This window comes from Monodelphis domestica, chromosome 4 (genome assembly GCF_027887165.1).
Source record: "Monodelphis domestica isolate mMonDom1 chromosome 4, mMonDom1.pri, whole genome shotgun sequence".
NCBI classification, from domain to species: domain Eukaryota; kingdom Metazoa; phylum Chordata; class Mammalia; order Didelphimorphia; family Didelphidae; genus Monodelphis; species Monodelphis domestica.
Window position 1 is genome coordinate 388,484,041 of NC_077230.1, and position 23,033 is coordinate 388,507,073.

At 43.1% G+C, this 23,033-nt stretch overlaps 1 protein-coding gene across 1 annotated transcript; it reads right to left on the reverse strand.

The window, feature by feature from the left end:
* Nucleotides 1-223: 223 nt before the first annotated feature.
* On the reverse strand, nt 224-14,223 carry PLA2G2F (phospholipase A2 group IIF). The gene is made up of 5 exons (XM_001377661.3): nt 13,931-14,223; nt 13,067-13,119; nt 6,928-7,072; nt 3,337-3,449; nt 224-2,314 (listed from the first exon to the last, which is right to left on the reverse strand). Exons 1-5 carry the CDS (start codon nt 14,062-14,064, stop codon nt 2,103-2,105), a joined length of 657 nt encoding a protein of 218 aa, XP_001377698.1. The 5' UTR covers nt 14,065-14,223; the 3' UTR covers nt 224-2,102.
* Nucleotides 14,224-23,033: the final 8,810 nt, after the last annotated feature.

Sequence of the window (23,033 nt, forward strand, 5' to 3'; positions counted from 1 at the left end):
ACATCAAGAGATCACATCTGAACCCCTAGCCCTCTTCTCACCTCTCTGATTCCCAATATTCTTTACTCACCACAACTCAAAGCTCCAGCAGACTTGTGCCCCCACCCCTGTCTTTGCCTAGCCCCTTCCCCACTTGTTCTTCCCTTCCCCTACCCACTATTCTGTTATCACTTCTATCTTCCTTCCCTCCTCACTGCCCTTTTCCCATTCTTTCTGTTCCCTTCCCATCCCTTTCATTGTTCTTCCCCTTGTTTCTGCTCCAAGCCCTCCCTCTTGCCCCCTTCCCTTCTTTCGGTCCCACTATGTCCCTCCTTTCCCTACCACCCCTCTTTCCTCCTTGATCCTTTCCCTTCCTTTCCACATGAAGCCTAAGTAAGGCCCATATGTGGCATTCAGTCTCATACTCAAGAAGTCTCCATTTCCATGTCTTCTCCACGTTGCTTGGGTCAGAGATAGGAGGTCCGAGAGGGATATCAGTGAAAAGGAACAGACCCCAGTTCCTCTTTATTCCAATCATCTGGACAGCTGTCCATCCAAACCACGGTGACCTAGAGTTCTCTGTCTCATTAGTGTGACCAAGGTCATCATTTGGCTTTTGGCTTTGCCAGTAGGGTCAGGAGGAGATGCCAAGGTGACCATATGTGCCCCAATGTGTGTGGTGTGTTTGAGCCTGGGGCCAAAGTGTCAGGAGCCCCAGGAGAGATGTGGATATGAGTGAGCTGAGAGTTTCAAGATACTGAAAGTGGATCCCAGTGAATATGCCTTGTATTAGGGGAAATAGCAGCATGTACGTATCCGGGAGAGCATCTATTTGGCAATACGTGTGTCTAAGTGAGTGTCTGTGCCTAAGGTGGGTGAGTGCCAGCATTTTGTGTGAATTGACGTCAATGTATAATTGAGTGTGTATGCCAGGGAGAATGAATGTCTACTGCAGGGTTGGGCATGATTTAAGTGTTTATTAATAGATTGATTGATAAGAAGTGGCAATATATGTGTAAGGCATTGAGGGTGTGGGGCAGACTATTGATAGGTGGGGAAGCATCACCAGAGAGGTGCCATTATGAGCCTGTGGTGGACACATCTTGGAATCTTAGACCTAGTACTAGAAGAAGTCTTAGGCATCATCTTGTCCAACCTCTTCCTTTTATGGATGAGAGACTTGGGTCATAGGAGCCTAGATTTAGAGGCCAAAGGGATCTAAGAAGCCTGCAAGTGCAATCTTCCCATTTTATAGATGAGAAAGTTGTGGCCCAAGGAAGTTTGCTTATTTCTTCAAGGCCACATACTGGTAGGCAGCAATAATGGAATTTGAACCTAAGGTCTTTCACTGCAAATCCATTGCACATTCTAATGTGTCATTGTGTTAGCAGGAGAAGGGGAGAAAGGAAAGTATCAATGTTTGGGTAGAAATGTCACTTCTTAGGGGTATCTTTGAGTAGATGGATGGGTATATCAATGTATGAGTGAGTATATTCATACATGTTCTGGGGTAAGGATGCCAAGGGTCAGGGTTCAGGGAAGAGAAGGAGGACTAGAGAACTATTTAGGTAAGCAAAAACCTAGGTGATGAGCAACATTATGATACATGTGCCTAGATTGTGTGTAGGTCACTGGGATAACTAATACCCAGAGAAGCTGGGGTAGGATCAGTGCCAAGGAACACTATCCTGATGAATCCCTAGAAACAGTCAAATTCTTAGCCCAAAGACCCCAGGGCAGAGGATGTCAAAGGACCATGAGCAAGGACCAAGAAATGACCAGAGAAAATGGCACCCAAGGTTTTGCCCAATCAACTGAACCTATATACAATTGACAGGCCTAGGAAGGAATGGAATCTATTCCACTTGTTTTTGAATTTGCCTTGGGGTTTTTGAACCTCAAGGGTCTGTGTCCTGGAGAACCCTCCCAAGTGCCTGGCACAAAGGTTCCCTCTAGGACATCTCTGTGCCTACATTTCTCCCCAGACTCCTATGGTGAGACCCACTTTATCCTGGCATACTCTGTCCCAATTTACAACCCAGAACCAGTGTGCCAGGAAGGCACCAGGACTGAGGATTGGGGCCCTCCCCAGCCCTAGATTTCTCCCTGGAGTCCAGGGAGAACTAGGTAGGTGGAGGTGGGATCTTAGGGATGTGTCTACATTCAATCTCCACTGGCAGAGGATCATAGATGCTACAGGATGGAGTGTTTCCTGTGCAGAAGATGTTGAAGTAACTGCGGAATTCCTCATTGTACAACTGGTTGTTGAGGCACAAGACCACATTCTTGTCACATTCACAAGTCTGCTTGTCACACTCCGTCTCATTCTGTTCACCTGCAGGGGCAAAGGCAACGAACTTGGGGCTGGTACCTAGAGGTGCTTCGGGAACCTGAGAATCATAGATGAGCAGAGCTGGGAGAGCCCTTAGAACCGAGAGTGCCAGAGCTAGGAGGTTTTGTAGAGATGATCTAGAAAGATCCTCCATTTTATGTAAGAAGGAAAGAGTTCATTCAGTCAGGAAGTGGTAGAGCAGGTGATTGAACACAGGACCTATTGGTATCTCTTTCCTCCCACCCTCCACCCCTCCAAGAAAATGCCAGCACTCTGATGGCAATGACTATTCTCTTTTTGTCTCTGCATCCCCAGGGCCTTTCCCTTCCCTTCCCTGGCCCACAGCAGTTATTTGACAGGTGATTGTGTGGAGCATCTCTCCATCAATACAAATCAGCAACTCTGTAATTTAGAGTCTCAGGGTGGAGGTTAAGTGACTTGCCCAGGGTATCATAGCCATGAGGAAAAGTAGGACTTGCAACTGAGTTTTCCTGACTCCAAGGCCAGTTCTCTACTCCCTAGCCATGATGGCTTACCTTGATCATAATATTCCCTTAAGAACTATTTGTTGACTTCTTGTAGATAGACTCCTGGGGAATTTGGGATATGGATATAGGACAGAAAGGGGTTAGGTGGATAGAGTCAGTAAAGTGTCCGGTTTGGAATCAGGAAACCTTCAGTTCAAATCCTATCTCAGGTACTTATTATTTCTGTGATCCTGGGCAAGTCTCTCAAATTTGACCGCCTCAATTTCCTCATTTGTAAAATAGAAATAATAGTATTTGCCCCTCCAAGTTGTTGTGAAGAACAAATGAAATAACATTTGTAAAACATTTTTTAAGTTTTGAAGGGCCCTGTCAATGCTAACTATCGTTATCATTGTTTTTGTTCTTCTTCTTCCTTGCATGAGCCTAGGAATTAATGAACATGAGGGAAATCTCAGATCACCAGCTACCATCTTGAATGATCAGGCCAACAGGAGATAATTGCCCCAAGCCCACCCACCGGAGGAGCTCCATACTCACTGCACGTGATGGTCTGGGTCTCATTGTCAATGGAGAATTTGTATCCATCAACATAGGGGTGGCACCCCTGATCAAACAGCTTCTGGTAGCAGCAGTCATGGGCATGGCAGCACCTGGTATGGAGTGGGGTTTGGAAGGCAAGGAGGTAGACAGAAGAACAAGGTGGCTGTGGGCAAGATTTCTTCAGCTCTTACCCACCTTTCTTAGAGTCCTAAGTTCAGAGGTTTAGAGTTGGAAGGAAACTTCAAGGCCATCAAGTCTAGTTTCCCAATTTTACAGATAAGGAAACTAAGGCACAAAAGTTACGTGACTTGCCCAAGGTCATATAGATAAATAAACAGCAGGGCTGGAATGTGAATTCAGGTCCTTTGACTATGGAACCAGTGTTCTTTCTGTGGCTCCACATGAATTCCTGAGCTCTGACAGTTCTTTGAATGGCACGATCCTAAGGGACTATTACTTTCCTCAGAGCCTACCTGGAAGGTCACTGTCATCCATAGGACCCTCAATGAATCCTCCCCTGGCCATGTCAATCAAGGTGAGTGTAGCTTCTCTCCTATTTTATGGATGAGGAACTGGAGCCTGAAGAGGGGCTGTGATATTTAAAGTCATTGAACAGTTGAGCATCAATAGCAGCCAATAGGATAGCCAGGGAATATCATAGTGCATAGAGGGCTGGGCCTGGAGTTAGGAAGATTCATCTTTCTGAGTTCAAATCTAGTCTCGGGCACTTCCCAGCCATGTGACCCTAGACAAGTCATTTAACCATGTTGTCCTCAGTTTCCTTATCTGTAAAATGAGCTGGAGAAGGAAATGGTAAATCAATATCTGCCAAGAAAACCCCAAATGAGATCACAGAGTCAGACATCCTGAAATCACTCAACAACAACGAGGAGGAGGCAATGCAAAAACAATGGAAAAAATAGAGGGTCTGGAGTCAGAAGGACTGGGTTCAAATCTTGTCTCTGATACTACCTGTGAGTCCTTGGGCAAGTCATTTGACCTTGGTTTTCTCCTCTGGGAAATGAAAGAGTTGGAGAACACCAATGATGGACTGTTACATATATCATCTGATAGAAAGAGGGGAGTCCTCCAGGTGCTGATTGAGAGATATGTGTTCACACATATGGCCATAGTATAAATTTGCTTTGTTTGACATGCTTTTAAAAATATATATAAGATAAAGGATTTTTTTTTTGTTTTAATGGAGGAGGGGTAGGATTTGGGAGGAAGATACTAATAATGTGGATGCAAAAAAAGAAACGAGTGTCATTGTAGCACTTTTTTACATGCATGGAAGAAAGCAGGACAATTTCCTGGATTCTTTAAAAGGATGCAGGCTGGAGGTAACCAACTATCTGTGCCATTCTTCTTTTTGACTCTTTTGGGTTTGATGGCTTTTGTCATATATAAAACAACAAAAAATTAAAAGTAGAGGAAAAGGAAAATGTTGGCCTCAGTGGCCTGCAAGGCCCATTCTTGCTCTCCACCTGAGATCCCCTGAAGTAAGTACCATAGGGATTAGTCTGTCCATTTCAAAGATGCCTAAGGCCTCTGACTGAACAGACATAAGAGCCCAGGATCAAATCTGCTGCTCCATTCTGCCTCCTTCTTGATAGTACTTAGACATGAAATGAAGAAGTTCAGGGTTCAAATCCTACCTCTAGCTTCCAGTACAATATTATATGCAGAATTTGGTTCAGTCTTTTTTCAGGCATGTCCAACTATTCACAACCCCATTTGCAGTTTTCTTGGAAAAGATATTGGAGTGGTTTGCCATTTCCTTTTCCAGTTAATTTTTTTAGTGCCCATGTTCTATTTTTTTTATTTTAAAATATTTTTCCATGTTTCCATGATTCATTTTCTTTCCCTCCCCTCTTCCCTCTCCTCTCCCAGAGCTGACAAGCAATTCCACTGGATTGTACAAATGTTGTCATGTGATGCCTATTTCCATATTATTCATTTTTGCTAGAGAATGAGCTTTTAAAGCCTAAACCCCAAATCACATACCCATGTACACATGTGATAAGTGATGTCATCTGTTTTGCTTCTGCATTTCTTTCTCTCAAGGTGGATAGCATTCTTTTACACAAGTCCTTTCCAGTTAATTTTTTTGCAGATGAGGAAACCAAAGTAAGCAGAGTGAAGTAATTTTTTCCAACATCACAATATCTAGTGCCTGAGGCCAGATTTGAACTCAGGAAGGTGAGTCTTCCTGATTCCTGGCCCTGTGCTCTGTCTCCTGCACCACTCAGCTAGCTGCCCTCTACACAGAATACAAGCCTTTAATAAATGCTTGGATTAATCAATCAATCAAACAAAACTAGATCCTATATTCACATCTCCCTCCTTGTTCAGTGGATTTTCCTCTCCCCACCATGTCTCAAAATACTTTAGTATTTTTTTTACTCATTTTTTAAAACCTTTACCTTCTGTCTTAGAATTGATACTAAGTATTGATTCCAAGGCAGAAGAGTGATAAGGGATAGGCAATGGGGGTTAAGTGACTTGCCCAGGGTCACACAGACAGGAAGTATTAGACAAGATTTGATCTCAGGACCTCCCATTTCCAGGCCTGGCTCTCAATCTCCTGAACCACCTTGTTGCCCCATAGTATTATTCTTTCTCCACCTCTTCCTGTCTCTGGATCCCCATCCCTCTCCTCTAATATGTGGAGTACATCCTGATATAAAACCAAGAGAGGGGAGGTCAGGGTTCAGGCAAGGGCCATTTATAATATTAACAGTATGACAAAGGAGCCTGGGTTGTATTCAGTTATCAAGACAGTCATCATCTTCTCCGTGTACAGAATCTTAGAAGAGGTCCTCAGTCTCATGACTAAAATAGCCCAGGTGGAGCTTTGGGGACAGGAAAGAGGGCAATGAGGAAGAAAGTCTAATGGATCCCACTGATCTTTTGGAGCCAAGTTAAGAGGCATAGAATGAGAATGAAGGCATGCAAGACAGATGTCCCCAAATAGTTCTGGTAAGTAGAGTAGTCTGTGTTTACTACCTCCACTGAGGCAAGAGATCAGGAAAAAGAGAAAAAGGAGGGCACTTGGTCTTTATTATTGGGGAGATCCTACTGTGGGCATGAGGAACATGGTAGCACAGTCCTTTTTCTCAGGAAAGCTCCAGACTGAAAGGAGAGGCACAATCCCCCTCCTCCTGGAGTGGGCAGAGCTGTCCTTATCTAGGTCACATAGGACATGGTTTTGGGGTTTTGTCCTGGGCACCACATTTTAGGAATGACATGAAAAGCTAGCACATATGAGGAGACAGGAAATCATTCCATGTGAGGATTCACTGAAGGCAGGGGTTATTTATCCTGATGAAGGGAAGACTCAAGAAGGAAATGATAGCTATTTCCAAGAATCTAAAAGGTTACCTGCGTTCATATCTGGTCTCAGACACTTCCTGGCTACGTGACCCTGAGCAAGTCACTTAACCCAGATCACCTCACCCCATCTGTGCCACTGTGGGGAGCCTGGTAGCCCCAGCCCAAAAATGAGGATAATCAAAAGCTTAACTGTATCCACAGTGTGCTCCAGTGGAATGGACCTTGAGTCCTTGGGGAGCAGGGAGAACTTACCAGTCCACTTCATCCATGGGCATACCCCTTCCACCTAGCCCACAGTAGCAGCCATAGCCCACAAAGGAGAGAATGGCACTTCTCCCAGTGATGGTTTCTACCATTGACTTCAGGTTCAGTAGGCTTCCATGGACCATGGGAAGGACTGGAAAAGAGGTCAGGGTGTAGAGTATTGATTTATGTTGTTTAAATGTCCTTTTTTATTATAAGGGAGAAATCAAGGGCTGGAGGGGCATAGGGAGGGAGTCATTGGGAAGTGACAAATTATATAAATAAGAAAAGAGAATCAATAAAACATTTTTAAAAGAGAAAAAAGATCAAAACACCCAGCATCACTAGGGTACAGGGATGGAACAGCCAATGAGTCGGCTGCCTTTCCTCTCCTATTCTGCCCCTGTGTATTATTGGCTGCCATCTCTAAAGCTCTTTGTTCTCTCCTGGACACATTCTCCTGTCCTGACCCAGATTATCTGCTCTCTTTCTCCCAAGAAATCACCTGCGCACCAGCCTACATAGGCTAGACTTCCTGAGGACAGCAGCAATGGTTTTTTGGAGGTCTGAAGGTGGGGCAAAAAAAAAACAAATAGGGACATAGATCAACTGAAAACATTTGTATTAAATGCCTATTATGTGTAAGGCTATGGGGAGGGTCTCATAAAATGTTGTCTTCAGTTTACATTGGAAGGGAACCATCCAGGATACATAGATGTACCTTTCCTCCCCTGCAGATTCTGCTCCTCAGGCCCCTGAGATTGGCTCCTTTCCTAAGAGGAAGCAAATTTTTAAAGTAGGTAGCTGGGCCAAAGTTTTTCCTTGGGTAATAAGGTCTTCTTGCTGTTGGCCTTCTAAGTTCTTAACTCTTTATCTCCTTAAATATCTTTTCTTGGGGATTTCTTGACTATACTCATAAAATCACAAATTCTCAGTATCAAAGAGCCCCAGAGGCCAAATAGTCCACCCTATTTTGGAACAGTCCCTTGAGGAAGGCAGGATGGTGCCATAAAGCAAGCAAGCAAAGGATTTGAAGTCAAGGTTACCTTTAAGTCCTAGCTCTGCTACTTACTCCCCATGTAGCTATGGGCAGACCATGAAGTTGGGCCCAGTGACTTCTTTTTTAATTCCTTTAAACCCTACCTTTTGACTTGGAATCAATACCAACTATTAGTTCCAAGAGAGAAGAGCAGTAGGCAGGGTCTCACATTTAGGAAATATTTGAATCTAGATTTGAACTCAGAACCTCTTCTCCAGGCTTGGCTCCCTAGCTCCTGAACCATCTAGCCGCCCCAACCTGATCATTTCTGAGGTCCCTTCTAACTTTCAATCTACTGTCCTATGTATCATGCCTTTCGCCTTTCTTTGCATGACCAGTACTTAACATAGTACCTAGCGTATAATTTTGTTGTTGTTTAGTCATTCTTTAGTTTGTCTGACTTTTTATGACCCCGTTTGGGATTTCCTTGCTAAAGACACTAGAGTGGTTTGTCATTTCCTTCTCCAGCTGATTTCACAGATGAAGAAACTGAGGTAAACAAGGTTAAATGATTTGTCCAGGGTCACAGAGCTAATAAGTATCTGAATCCTCATTTGAACTCTGGAAGATGAATCTTCCTGAATCCAGACTTGGCACCACCTACCTGTCTCTTTTTCCTTCTACCAGTCCTCATATTCTTTAGTCTCTTCCCCTTTCTGATCACTTTTCTTTTCTCTTTTTTTCCCCCTCCAGTTTCTTTCCTCTCTGATCTGCTCCTAACTCTCTCTACCTCTTTCTCCACCATTTCTCAACAGTTTTTTTTTTTATCCTAGAAGCTGCCTTCACTACAATGTGCCAGTAGCCTTCTCACCCTGGAAGACCCCTCCACCCCAAGACCCCTTCCTCTAATCGGCCATTTCCTCCTGGAACCTCCATTTTAGGGAAGGACCCCCCACGTGAGCTCTGTTCACTCCTTCATAATATTCTGGGTAGCCTGACCGGAGCAGAAGACAGCTACATACTTCCTATGTAGCTTTGGACAGCTTCCTCCTCCCTCATGGAAATCCCAACTTCAGAACTGCTGGGAACTCCTCCAACCTAGTTTGGTCAATCAGTCAATAAGGATGGGAGTCATAAGCAGAAGCTCCTGGCTTAATGGAGAAGACAACAGGTGAACAGCTATATTCTTCTCTGACCACTGGTACCCCCGACCCTGCCTCACCCCTGGGCCTACTTCTACCCTTCTTTCTCAGTTCTACTCTATTCTCCTAGTTCTAGCGGACAGTAATAATAAGACTTACTCTATTAACTATATCCATACATATGTCCACTGAATCTGAGTAATGCAGGAAGCAATATGCTATTAGTAGAAAACATTTATGACATCATTTATATCATACTTTAAGATCCGTACTTTACAAGTATTATCTCCTTTAATCCTCAAAACATCTCTGGAGATAGGTGCGATTAATATTCCCGTTTTACAGTTGAGGAAACTGAGATAGCCAGAGGACAAGTGAGTGACTTGCCCCAGGGTCACAGAGATAGTAAGTATCTGAGGCTGGATTTGAACATGCGTCTTTCAATTCCAGATTCAGAGCTCTGTCCACTGGGTCACTTAGCTGTTCTTCCTGCACTTCTGACCTTCTACACTGGTGAAACGCAGCCTGACTCACTCCTCAATTATGCAACAACAGCCTGGCCTGTTGGAATTGCCTCCCGGCTCATCTCCAGCCTCCCCCTTCTGATCCATTCTCTCCAGGGCTGCTAAAATCATCTTCCTATGACATTTTTTGGCCAAGTTATCCCCCCATCCAAAAACTTCTGGTGGCTCCCTCTCGAGGAAGAAGCACGAACGCCTTAGTCTAGCACTTACATCCCTCCTAAATATCCGGCCAAGTCCCATTTCGAAGGTCTTTTTCACATTATTCCCTTTCGTCTATTCTCTGACCATCCACATTTACCCACTAGTTATTTCCTAGGCCAACAGAATGGCATCTCCTCGAGGGCAGGGAGTGTTCTGGTTTTGTTTCTGTGTCTCTGGGTCCAAATGTGGTGCCTGACACATATTCAATGGTTACCAAATTCTCGCTTCAGTGAATTGAATGACATTGCCCCTTCTGAAATCATTCATAGTGACTTAAGCCCTTGCCTTAATTGGGAAGCACAGCATCTTCTTCTCTGCCTTCCCGACTCCTTCCCTTCCTTCAAGGTCCAGCTAAAGTGTCACCATCTGCCTGGAGTCCTCCATAACTGCCGCCTCTCCACCAGAGTTCTTTCTCCCTCTCCAAATTTCTCTAGAATGCTGTGTCTGCAATCTGATCCAGCCCAACAGGCATTCATGATTGTCAGTGTTCAGTCACAAACTTCAATACACCAAATACTGTCTGTTGGGTTTTCTTGGCAAAGATACTGAAGTGGTTTGCCACTTCCTTCTCCAGCAGATTAAGGCAAACAGAGATTAAGTGACTTATCCAGGGTCATATGTCTAGTAAGTGTCTGAATCTGGATTTGAACTCAAGTATTCCTGGTTCCAAGTCTCTTGCTGTATCCACTGAGCCATGTAGCTGCCTCCACACCTGCTATGTCAGTGCCAAGTCCTGAAGTTTCAAAACCACACCAAAAACATGCCCTGCCCTCAAAGAGTTTCATACAACCGGGTGAATATTAGGTAACATAGATGAGAAAATACGTGCTCCTTTAAGAGGGAAGGAGTGAGCCCTACTTCATTCTTCCTTTGATCACCCTGATTAGGCTGTGGCCCTCAGCCAGCATAACAGGAGCATCCAGAAGGAAGTGAGTGTTTCATTCAGTTCCTTGCAGATATTAGGCACTTAATAAATATTGGCTGAATTAAATTGGAATCACAGACTCTCAAGGCTGGAGGAAAACTTAGAAGTCACCTTGTCCAAGTTTTTTCAAGGAAGGAACCGAGGCCCTGAGAGGCAAACAAAGGAACCAGGAGTCAACCTTAAAAGTTAGTGGTATTTCAAGCTGGAAGGGTCCCTGGAGACTCCTCCATGATAGGTATGAGGAAACCGAGTCTCTAAAAAATTAAATACCTTGCCTGCAGATACAGAAATAACAAAATAATAGAAGCAGGATTTGAATTCAGATCTTCTTAGCCAATACCAATACTCTCTCTTTCAAATAAACAAACAAACAAACAAAACAACCTTATGTACCACATCCCCATTCCACTCTCCTTTCCAGAAAAGGACACTTCCCTTCTAATGGAGAAAAACAGTTAAGGAAAAACAACACAACTGACTCTCATGGTGTATGCAACATTCTGCCAAGGAGGCTCCCACCTCTCAACAGAGGGGGAACGGAGATTCACTTTGGTATCATTCTCTTATTGGTCAAAATCAATGTTCATTCTAGAAGGCCACATGGCTTCTCATCTTCTGATGTTGTCAACACCCTTTCAGCTAAATTTACTTTAACTTAAATATTTCAGTGAAACAACACACACAACTATGCTTGTAGGTAGGGGAAAATTTACACACACACACACACACACACACACACACACACACACAGCCACTATAACTGAATAATGCAGGAAGCAGCAAAGTATTAGTGGAAAGCATTTACTCTATAGTCAAAGGACCTGGGTTCAAATTCTGCCTCTATTATTACCCATGAGAACTTGGGCAAATCATTGGCCTCTCCTAGTTTTCATTTCTTCCTCTATAAAATGTGTAATTAAAAAATGTCATACCCTTGAACTACATCTCCCAGCATCCCTTTCCTTTCGTCCTCATGTTTTTGCATCTGTTACATGTGTATATAGTTCTGTAACTCCACCCTAGCTCTCTCTCTTTTCCTGCATGTGCAATTGGGTGAGCTCTCTCCTTTTCTCTAGCCTTTTATTTTCCCTTTTGCTTCAAGTTATTATTAATAAATCTTATTAAATATAGTATTTGTAGTGTTTGGGATATTAATTTTTAATCTTACAAAAATGAGAGTCTTGGTCTGAGATGATTCCTAAATTCTCTTCCCACTCTGGACCTATGAGCAGTATTAGAGTCCCACTCTCCCTCCCAGACAGGCAGCCTGAGGCCTACATTGGTTCTCCCAAACCCAGAGTGCCTAGACGACAGCCTCCAGAATGTTCCACAGATCATCCATCGGTGGAGAATTTATGGAAAGTCCTAGGCACAAATCTCATAGGACAAGAAGACTAGGTGTGCCAGGAGCTGAATGGGAGAATGAAATAGCCCCACCAAAGAGCTCACAGATTCCCCAAAGGATTGGGTCTTCCTCAGCCTTGCTTCTGCACCTTCCTCCCCTGCACAGTCTCTCAGACATCACTTCCTTTATGGGCTCATCAGATCAGAAATAGAGAGTTAGAAGGAACTTTGGAAGCCATCTAATTTAACCCTCTCATTTTACAGATGAGGAAACTAAGGCCCAGAGAAGTTGAACTTTTTTTTTAATCCTTACCTTCCATCTTAGAATCAATACTAGGTATTGATTCCAAGGCAGAAGAGCAGTAAGGGCCAGGCAATGGGGGTTAAATGACTTGCCCAGGGTCACACAGCTAGGAAATGTCTGAGGCCATATTTGAACCCAGAAGCTCCCATCTCTAGGCCTGGCTCTCAATCTCCAGAATAACCTAATTGTCCCCTAAGAGGTTAAGTTAATAAGTATCAGAGGCAAGATTTGAACCTAGATCCCCTGACTCTGGAAGCAGTACTACACCTCACCCAGTCCCGTGGCCCATGACCGACTTTACAACCACCGACTCCTCCATAGAGGACATACAGTACTTCTGCTAGGAGACTCTGGGCGTCTCTCCTACTCTCTCTTTCCTCCTCTCCTTCCTCATAAGCTTCTTCCTGTTCTGCCCCCAACCTCTGCCCGAGCTCCGCTGGGGCCATGGCTTGGTCCTCAGCAACGTGCATGGGATGGGAGACGCACTATAAATATCACCTTTTAATGAGGCTTGCTTAACTCTGGTGCCCCAGCGGGCTCGGGCCTCATAAATGCCAGGTGACGGGCCCCTGGTATTTGTACACAGGCACTCTGGGGTTAAACAAGCCTGGACGGAAGGAGGAAGCTGGACGAGAGGGCACTCGAGGACGCCTCAGAGAGGCCAGAGAAGTGTGGGAGGGGGGAGGGGCACTGCCAGGAGACCCCCAGGAAGGAGTCCTTCGTACTCACCGCTGCCTGCTAGGATGGTGATTGTGAATAACTTCCTGATGCCTGGGATGGACCTGAGAGAGAAACCAACATCCCCCATCAGATTCCCGTCTCCCTTCATGCCACATGCCTGGGCCTGCTACAACCTGTTGAGCCCTGGTTTGAGGTTCCCATAAACACCTGTTAGAGGTGGCTTCCCCAGCTTTCCTCCCTTCAGCCCCCTCCGATGTCTGTTATTAACGCCCAGCCTCACCCTGACCCTTTCATTGTCTCCCCTCGAGGCAGAGGGAAGATCTGTTACCCCCTTGCTGTGAGGCTCTGGACTGGGATCCTGAAGAAATAAAGGGGTGATCAGAGCAATAGCTGAGGGAGGGAGCTCTCTGCAGTGATATAGAGGAATCAGAAAATATGACCATCCAAACCATGGGCTCATAGTTGGCATGGACCTGTAAGGGGCTTCCAGTCTAATCCTGTCGTGATACAAAGGAGGAAACTGAGGCCCATATTACGGAAGGACTTGGCCAAGGTCATATAACTATGAAAGAATTCTGACTCCAAATCTGGGGATATTGAGTGGGGGGGGGGAGCTTAACATAATGCCAGAGAGGAGTCAGGAGACCCAAGATCTAGTCCCAGCTCTGCTAAAGCCTTGCTTTTTTATCTTAACCTTCAAGGACTTGGGTTTTCCATCTGTAAAATCAAAATGGTGGGAGTAGTATCGAATGAGATGAACTCCAAACATTTCTATGAATCTGGGCAATTTCTTAGAGTAGGATATGGGGAACCAGAAACCCCTTCTCAGTAACTGGAAAAAGTCCACCCTACTGCCTTAAGGATGCCCCTAAGATTGGATCTCTTTGTCTCCCCTAAAAGCTTGGCACTTACCTGGTGGCATTCCAAAGAGAGGTAGCCCTGGGGAAGAATATCCCAGTCTGCTCTACTGCCATCTTCCAGGATAGGAGTCTAACCAGCCCCTTCTTCCTGAACTCTTTGGGGTTGGCCCGAGCCCCATCTTCCATCTTCTGAGGTCTGGGGGGCCAACAACATAGGGTTTGCTCTGTCCACAATGCACAGGGAAGGGTCAAGGGAACAGGCCCCAGCTTCACTCTACCTCTCACGCTGGTGAGAGGCAGCCCTAGAACAATGACCCAGTGCCCAAAGGAATAGGGTGACACATGCTCCAGAAAAGAGGCCCTGCCCCCTTCTCCTCTCTGGGAAGGAGAAGCACCACCCACACCTGGCTAGGGAATCCCCACCCACATCTGGCTAAGTGATGGTACCCATCTAACAGATATGTCCTTCCCCAGGTCTGAAGGGACCATAGCTCCAGAACTGGACAGATCCCAGAAGCCTTTGAGTCCACCATATTCCCCAGGAAGTTTGACAGGCATAGGGATTGGGGTACCAGAAGGGACCAGTGTTGTTTGCCCCCTTGGACAGTGGCCCATGCTGATCACTCTCCAGGCTTCACAGGGATAGATCTAGGCCCAAGCAGTCCACATCCATCCTGGCATCTGGCAGCATCTTGGGGTACATCTAGTGGGAGAAGCAACAAGATTGGGATTATAGCAGACCCACAGAACTCTGGGGCTGGAAGGAACTGCAGAAACCATCCAGTCCCACACCTCCATTTTACAGAAGGAGAAACTGAGTCTTTGAAAGGGGAACCAACCCCTGACTAGCTAACAGAACAAGTAGGCCAACTTTCTTGTCAGTTCAACTAAACACTGATGGGGCACATAATTATGCAAGGTCTTGTTGCTAGATATCTCCGAGATTGCATATAAACTCATCTGTTTGGTATTTAAAGCTTACTCCAACCTGTCCCTTCCACAACTTTTCCTGCCTGCATAGGCTCTCCTCCCCTCTAAGAATGCTCGGATCTAGCCCTGCTGGTCCCTGTATTCCATCTGGGGGGGCGGTGCTGCTCCCCATTCCTGGAAGGTTCTCCCGTCTCACCGTCAGCCTCCTGGCTGCCCTCGGTCGATGCATTTCTCAAGTCCTCGTGTTCCATAAACTCAAAGATCCCAGCTTCGAGGGCGAGAAGTATTCAACCCACTTGGCAAGACAAGAAAGTAGTCTGACAGAAACTAGCTATAGACCAGTATCTCCCAGTGCAAATCAAGATAAGCTCCAAAGGAGTTCACCATTAAGACACACAGGGCGATGTCACAAGCAAGTTGGTGGAGCACGCAAGAAATGCACCAGACAGATCTGCGGATAGGGAAAGGGTTCATGACTAAACAGGAGCCAGAGAGCTTTCCAGGCAGTAACCTGGATCATTTCGATTACATCCAATTAAAAAGGTTTTTTGCATAAGTCCTAATTCTATGCCAGGTACTGTGCGAAGGGCTGGAGAAAGAGAGAAAATAAGCAAAAAACACTCCCCACCTTTAAGGAGTTTAGGGGACGACAACGTGACTATAGGTAGGCACAAATAAGATGTTTTCAAAGTAGGTAGAAGGTAGGCTGGAGGAGCAAGGAAAGACCTCCTGTAGAAAGTATGATTCAAGCTGAGTCTTTTTTTTAAACCCACATCTTCTGGCTTAGTATTAATTTTTTAAACCCACATCTTCTGGCTTAGTATTAATTTTTTAAACCCACATCTTCTGGCTTAGTATTAATTTTTTAAACCCACATCTTCTGGCTTAGTATTAATTTTTTTGAAACCCATATCTTCTGGCTTAGCATGAATTCTTTTTTTTTAAACCCTCACCTTCCATCTTAGAATCAATACCATGTATTGGTTCCAAGGTGGAAGAGTGGTAAGGGCAATGAGGGTTAAGTGACTTGCCCAGGGTCACCCAGCTAGGAAGTGTCTGAGGTCAGATTTGAACCCAGGACTTCCCATCCACTGAGCCACCCAGCTGCCCCCCCCCCCCACTTAGTATTAATTCTAAGACAGAAGAGTGGCAAGGGTTAGGCAATCAGGGTTAAGTGACTTGCCCAGAGCCATACAGCTACTAAGAGTCTGAGGCCAGATTTGAACCTAGGGCTGTCCCAGCTTCAGACCTGGTGTTACATCCATTGTACCACCTAGCTACCTCTCAAGTTGAGCATGGAGGGAAACCAGGGAAACAGAGCCAGTGGTGAGAAGGGAGAGAAAGCATTGCAGGCTTTTTAATGCCTCTGGCTTCCTTCAAGTCTTAGCCCTAATCCAATCTTTTCCAAAAGACCTTTCCCAATCTACCCAGCTATTTGTTCCTTCACCTTTGAATTGTTGAGGAATTCCAGTCATGTTCAACTCTCCATGACCCCACTTGGAGTTCTTGGCAGAGATACTGGAGTGATTTGCCATTCCCTACACTACCAAATTTTACAGATGAGGAAACTGAGGCAAACAAGGTTAAGTGGTTTGCTCAGGGTCACACAGCTACTAAGAGTCTGAGGCCAGATTTGAACTCAGGCATCTACCTGAGTTACCTCTATGCACTATGGTGCTACCTTGCTGAAATCACTCCCCATCTAGCATGCATATAGCTTGCATTCACCTGTTTATTCATATATTGCCTCCCTTTCTAATTGGAATATAAACTCCTTGAGGACAGGGTCAGTGTTGTAGCCTTTATAGTGTCACTGAAGCACAGTCCAGTGCCTGGCACATAGTAAGTGCTTAATTGATGTTTTTTGCTTAATTGGTTGATTATTGGTGTTCTTTACCCAGAGTCCATAAATTTAAAAAAAACCTACATTGAGAATTGCATTTCAGCATAACTGGTCTCCTTTGTAATCTTGTGTATTTTATTTTTTGCATTTAAAATCATTCTTCTAAGAAGGAGTCTATAGGCTTCCCCAGACTTGATTGCATGACTGACCCACAGGTGAAGAATGTCGGGTCAAGTGGCAAGTATACCTGGCAACAGAGGGGGCCTAGGTTTAAATCCCACCTTTGACATTTACAGATGGGTGACAAGACTTACACCCTCCCCCCATTTTATAGATGAGGGAACGGAGGCTCAGAGAGATGGAATGACATATAAGGTTGTACTGAGAGTAAATATCTGAGGTAAAATTTGAACCCAGGTCATCTGACCTAGAGCTGGTGTTGTTTTCTGCTGTATTACACTGCATCCCTATGTCTTTTAGTATCTAGGGGACTTTGAACAAGTTATTTCCTTTCTGTGGGTCTCTATTTCCTCATCTGTAAAATGCATGGGCTTAGACTAAATTTGTGGTCTTATGAGGCAGCTAGCTGGTTGGTGCAATAGATAGAACAAAGGACCTGGAGTCAAATCCTGTCTTAGACACTTATTAGCTGTGTGCCCTTGGGCAAGTCACTTATCCTCTAGTTGCCTCAGTTTCTTCAACTATACAATAGGGATAATAGAAAGCACCTACCAATTGGAAAAACATTAACTGTTCATGGGTAGGCAGAGTTAATATAATAAAAATGACAAATCTACCTAAATTAATTTACTTACTCAGTGTCATAACAATCAAACTACCAAAAAACCATTTTCTAGAACTAGAAAAAGTAACAACACGATTCATCTGGAAGAACAAAAGATCAAGAACATCAAGGGAATTAATGGGGAAAAAATGTGAAGGATGGTGTCCTAGCAGTACTGGATCTTGAACTGTTCAAAAAAGCAGTCATTACCAAAACCCTCTAGTACTGGCTAAGAAATAGAAGGGTGGATAAATGGAATAGATTATGGGTAAATGACCTCAGTACTCTACTGTTAGTAAACCCAGCTTTTGGGATAAGAACTCAGCATTTGACAAAAACTACAAGGAAAACAGGAAAATGGTATGGCAAAAATTAGGTATAGACACACCTTATATACCATGATAAGGTCAAAATGGGTATATGATCTAGACATAAAGGGTGATACTATAAGTAAATTAGAGGAACATAGAATAGTTTACCTGTCAGATCTATAGAGAAGGGAAGAATTTATGATGAAACAAGAGGTAGAGAACACTACAAGAGGTAAAATGAATAATTTTTATTATATTCAATTGTTTTTGTATAAATAAAACCAATGTAACCAAAATTAGAAAGGAAACAGCAAATTGGAAAAACATTTTTATAACAGATTTCTCTGATACAGGTCTCATTTCTCAAATATATAGAGAACTAAGCCAAATTTGTAAGACTACAAGTCATTCTCCAATTGCCAAATGGTCAAAGAATATGAATAAACAGTTTTCAGATGAAGAAATCAAAACCATCAATAATCATATGAAAAACTGATTAAACCTGTCTTCACTAGAGAAATGAAAATTAAAACAATGCTGGGGTACCACCTCAAACTTATGATATTGGCCAATGTGACAGCAAAGGAAAGTGACAAATGTTAGAGGGGATGTGGCAAAATTGGGACACTAATGCATTGCTGGTGGAGTTATGAACTGATCCCAACTATTCTGGAGGGCAATTTGGAACTATGCCCAAAGGGCTATGAAACAATGCATACCCTTTGATCCAGTAATACCACTACTGGGTCTGTATCCCAAAGAAGTAAAAAATAATTTAAAGGGAGAAAGGACTTACTTGTACAAAAATTATTATAGTTATTCTTTTTGTATTGGCAAAGAATTGGAAATTGAAGAGAGGTCCATTAATTGGGTAATGGCTGAACAAATTGTGGTATATGCTGGTGACGGACTACTATTGTGCTATAAGGAATGATTTTCACAAAGAGCTGGAAACACCTACATGAGCTGATGCAGAGTGAAATAAGCAGAACCAGGAAAACATGGCACAGCAACTGCAATATTGTGGAACGATCAAATGTGATAGACTTAGCTACTCTCAGCAATACAAAGATCCAGGACGATTCTGAAAGACATGATAAACAATGCTATCCACCTCCAGAGAAAGAACTGTTGGGATCAGAATGCAGATCAAAGTATATGATTTTTCACTTTAATTTATTTGGGCTTTTATTTTGGGGGTTTGGTTTTATATGATTATTCTCTTACAAAAGAGGACAATATAGAGATATGTTTTGCATGATAATACACATATGACCCAGACTGAATTATTTGCCAACTCTGGGAGGAAGAGAAGAGACAGTTAGTATCATATGACTTTGAAAAACTTATGTGGAAATTTGTTATTACATTACATAAAATGTTATTTACATTACATTACATAAAGTATCTTTATAATAAAAAATAATACTATCTACCTCTTGGAGTTGTTGGGAAATTCAATGAGATAATATTTGTAAAGTGTTTGGCACAGAGTAGGTAATTTATAGTTGTTAGCTCTTGCAATTCTCTAGGTAGACATGGACAAATTAAGATGAAACAGTGTACCTTGGACTTTACTAGCACTGATAGAGAGAACTGTCCACATTGATTTGAACACAGGTATATTGAAACATCAAAAGAGATAAAAATCTCTCCATTTCAGAAAATGGGAAAAATATGGAGGTTCCCCTTGGCTGGTTTGCCAGTTTGGTGTGGGAGAGGGAGAGAGATGAAGGTTGGGTCTCTGGGTCCTTTCTATAGCAAATAGGAAATGAGCAAGTTTTGTGATTTAAGGTCTGACATTCCATGTTCTAAGGGCTCTTCCAGTTCTGACATTCTGTGTTCTAAGGGTCCTCCTAGCTCTGACATTCTATATTCTAAAGTTCCTTCTATCTCTAACAATTTCTATTCTAAGGGACTGCTTAACTGTGGCATTCTATGTTCTAAGATATCTTCTAGTTCTAATATTCTAGGTTTTCGGGGCCCTCTCAATTCTGACATTCTGTGGTCCAAACACAGAGAGAGAAAAAAAGTAGGTCTGCAATCCATGTCTGGTCTTCCCTGAACCTGTACTCCAATTCTTAACAGTTTGCAATTTAACTTCTGACTGTACCACTACTAAAACCTCTCCTGGGTTACCATCCATCTCTTAATTACTCGATCCAATAGACATTTCCAATAATTGTTCCTTTTGACTCCTCTGCAACTTTTGACACTGTTTACCACCTCCTTTGCCTGTGTATTCTCTTCTTCCTTTATGTCACTCCTGGTTCTCATCCCATCTAAGTCTAGACAACCAACAAAACAATAAACCAGACCCCAATTTGTAGCATTTGCCTATTCCTAGTGTAAGTGCTCTCACTGCAAATCGAATAATGGCCTCTAGAGCTAGGTATATCCAAAGATCTAACCCAGGATGCTCTTCTCTATCCTCTCTCTCATCAACTATCATGGGTTCAATTATTCTCTCTGTATAGTCAGATGACTCAAAAATCTGTGTTTTCCTAGCCCTCATCTCTCCTGTGCCCCACTCCACCATCACCACCCACCTATATTGGTCAGCCACCTTCACTTAGATGTTCGTAGGCATTTCCAGTTCAGACAATGTAAAAGCAAAATCCACCATCTTTCTTCCTAAACCCACCCCTCATCCTTTCTTTCCTGGATTTTATGGGTATTTGATGACTTTCTAGTTATCAAGGTTCTCAATTTCAATCATCCTCAGCTCTTCATTAACATTCACCCCCACATCCAATAAGTTGTTACCAGTTCTACCTTCCCAACATCCCCTGCTTAGCACAGTGACTAGTACATACTTGTTTGTTCTTCATTTTTCAAGAGACCAATGACATCATGGGGTGATGCCTTGTGCATCAATTGGATTTAAGTGGGGCAGCGTTGCACAAAATCATTAGCCTTACTCTCTTCCAGACTCATCCAAGTCCAGTGGCAAGACAAAAGTCAGGCTGCCTGGTGATGGTTCAGGACGAGTGGATGACCTTGGTATCGTCCATGTCTGACCAGGTTCAAAGTATTCCACAGCACATGCTTTAGCTGCCTTCATGGCTGTGTTAAGCACTTAGTAGGTACTTAAATATTTAGTGACTCACTGATGTTTTAGTGACTTCCATGACTTTCCACTCACATTCTAGTTCAAGTTTTCATCATCTATTGCCACTACCATAACTCTGTTCTCCAAATTAGTCTCCCTAGTCCAGTGACCAAATTGATGATTCTCAAACAGGTCCAATCATGTCACTCCTCTGCTCAAGAAATTCTAGTAGCTGCCCATTGCCTCTCAGATGGAGTACAAACTCATCTATTTGCCATTTAAAATTCTTAAAAGTATGACTCTAGCCTATCTTTCCAGAAAGATTTCAAATACTTCTCCTCATGCCCTCGGTTTCGTAACAAAACTGGCCTACTTATTTCCTTCCCACTGTATGACATCTCATCTCCCACTATTTCTTCACCCAGTCTGTTGCCCATACCTGAAACCTCCCCTTTCATTATTGTGTTTGTACCCAAAGTACCTAACACTGGCTGGGCACATTGGCAGCACTCAAAAAAGTATGTGCTCTTTGAATTAAGGTCTCTCTCAAGTCTGGGAGATAATTAACCCTAGAAATTCCAACAAGCTTTTCTAACTTCTTCCAAAGGGTTGGTCTGTTTTCCCAAACATTTCCCAATCATTATGCTGTTATTGTAGAGTAGGTAGGCATCAATGATTATTATTCCCATTTAATGGAGGTGGAAACTGAGACTGGGAAGCCATTTGTCCTGAGTCACATGAGTTGGGGAAAGGGGTAAGCCAGACTAAGAAAGGAGAAGCAGTTTTAGCTCAGTTTTAGAGACCATCTACTACTCTCCCACAGGTTTAGCCCTTTCCCCTTTTCAAAATCACCCTGTGCCCCCATTCAAGAGCAAAGTGGGGGAAGGAGACAGCAAAGAGCCACTGAGATTTAAAAATTGTTGGATATCCAATGACATATGTAAAACCCAGAGGAATTGGTATCGGCTACAGGAGGGGGGGTAGGAGGAGGGGAGGGAAAGAACATGAATCTTGTAAGCATGGAAAAAATATTCTAAATTAATTAGTTAAATATTTTTTTCAAAAAAATAAAAAAGGAACAGTTGGATATTGTTTAATTATCATTTTATACGTGTTTCTTGTAGCTTTAGTAAGTCTATAAGTTTTATAGTGGAAGCCCATACAATATTTTTCTATTTCTCCCACAGCATCTAAACCTGGGCTAAGCACATAACAATTCCGATTCTCATAATGTTTTAAGGTTTATTAAGCTCTGTTCTCAAAAGCAAACTTATGAGGGAGTTAGTGCAAGCATATTATTCCCCATTTTACAGATGAGGCAACTAAGGTTGAGAAGAGCTAAGTGGCTAGAATATTAGTGCTCAGCTGCAAAGCTTGAGACAATCTCTAAAGGCAGGTCAGCCAATTCCAAGATTAATTCTGCCTTACTCCAGTGCAGAGAAGGTATTCATGAAAGTAGTGATTAATTTGAGGAGCAGTGGGATGTGTTGGCAAGGGTCAAGAATTTGGCATCAGAGGCACTGGACCTGATTCTCAGTTCTGCTACTCTGTGTGTGTGTGTGTGTGTGTGTGTGTGTGTGTGTGTTCAGGCAAGACACTTAATATTGTAAGGCTTCAATTTATTCCACTACAAAATGAAATGTACTACATGGCCTATAAAGTTCTTTCTAGATCTAAATAAATTATTGAATAGGTTTTTTTTTAATAAACCAAACTGAGACACTAGAATTTGGTTCTAGAAAGGACCTTGGATGTCACCATCAATATTATTATACAGAAGGGGAATCTGAGGCCCATTGAGGTTAAATGGTGACCCAAAGTCATTTTGGCAATAAGTAACTGAGTTGAGATTTGAACCCACATCTCTGCTAACTTTAAATCAAATACCTTTTAATGCTACACTGCTTTCTATTTTCTTACCTCGAAAATTGACTCCCTATTCCCTCTACCACAACCACCCTCAGTCTAAATTCATGATATTCTGGGAGCAATATGGTAAATTTTTCCCAAGTTGGGTATATCTGGGACTCAGTCCTAAAATCTTAGACTAATCAGTCTGAATTGGGATCATCAAATTTCTTACTTGACAATTATGGAAACTGAGACCCAGAGACATTGCCCAAAATCACACAACAGAGTTGGAACTAGAATGATAATTAGTGACAATGATAATGATGATGATGACTGGTGGTGGTGATGATAAAACATCTTAAGGTTTACAAAGAATTTTACAAA

Coding starts and splice junctions, on each gene's coding strand:
- PLA2G2F (XM_001377661.3), bottom strand. CDS start 14,064: ATGGAAGATGGGGCTCGGGCCAACCCCAAAGAGTTCAGGAAGAAGGGG. Junction 13,120..13,930: donor TCTCTTTGGAATGCCACCAG/GTAAGTGCCAAG, acceptor TTTCTCTCTCAG/GTCCATCCCAGGCATCAGGA. Junction 3,450..6,927: donor CCCATGGATGAAGTGGACTG/GTAAGTTCTCCC, acceptor ACTCCATACCAG/GTGCTGCCATGCCCATGACT.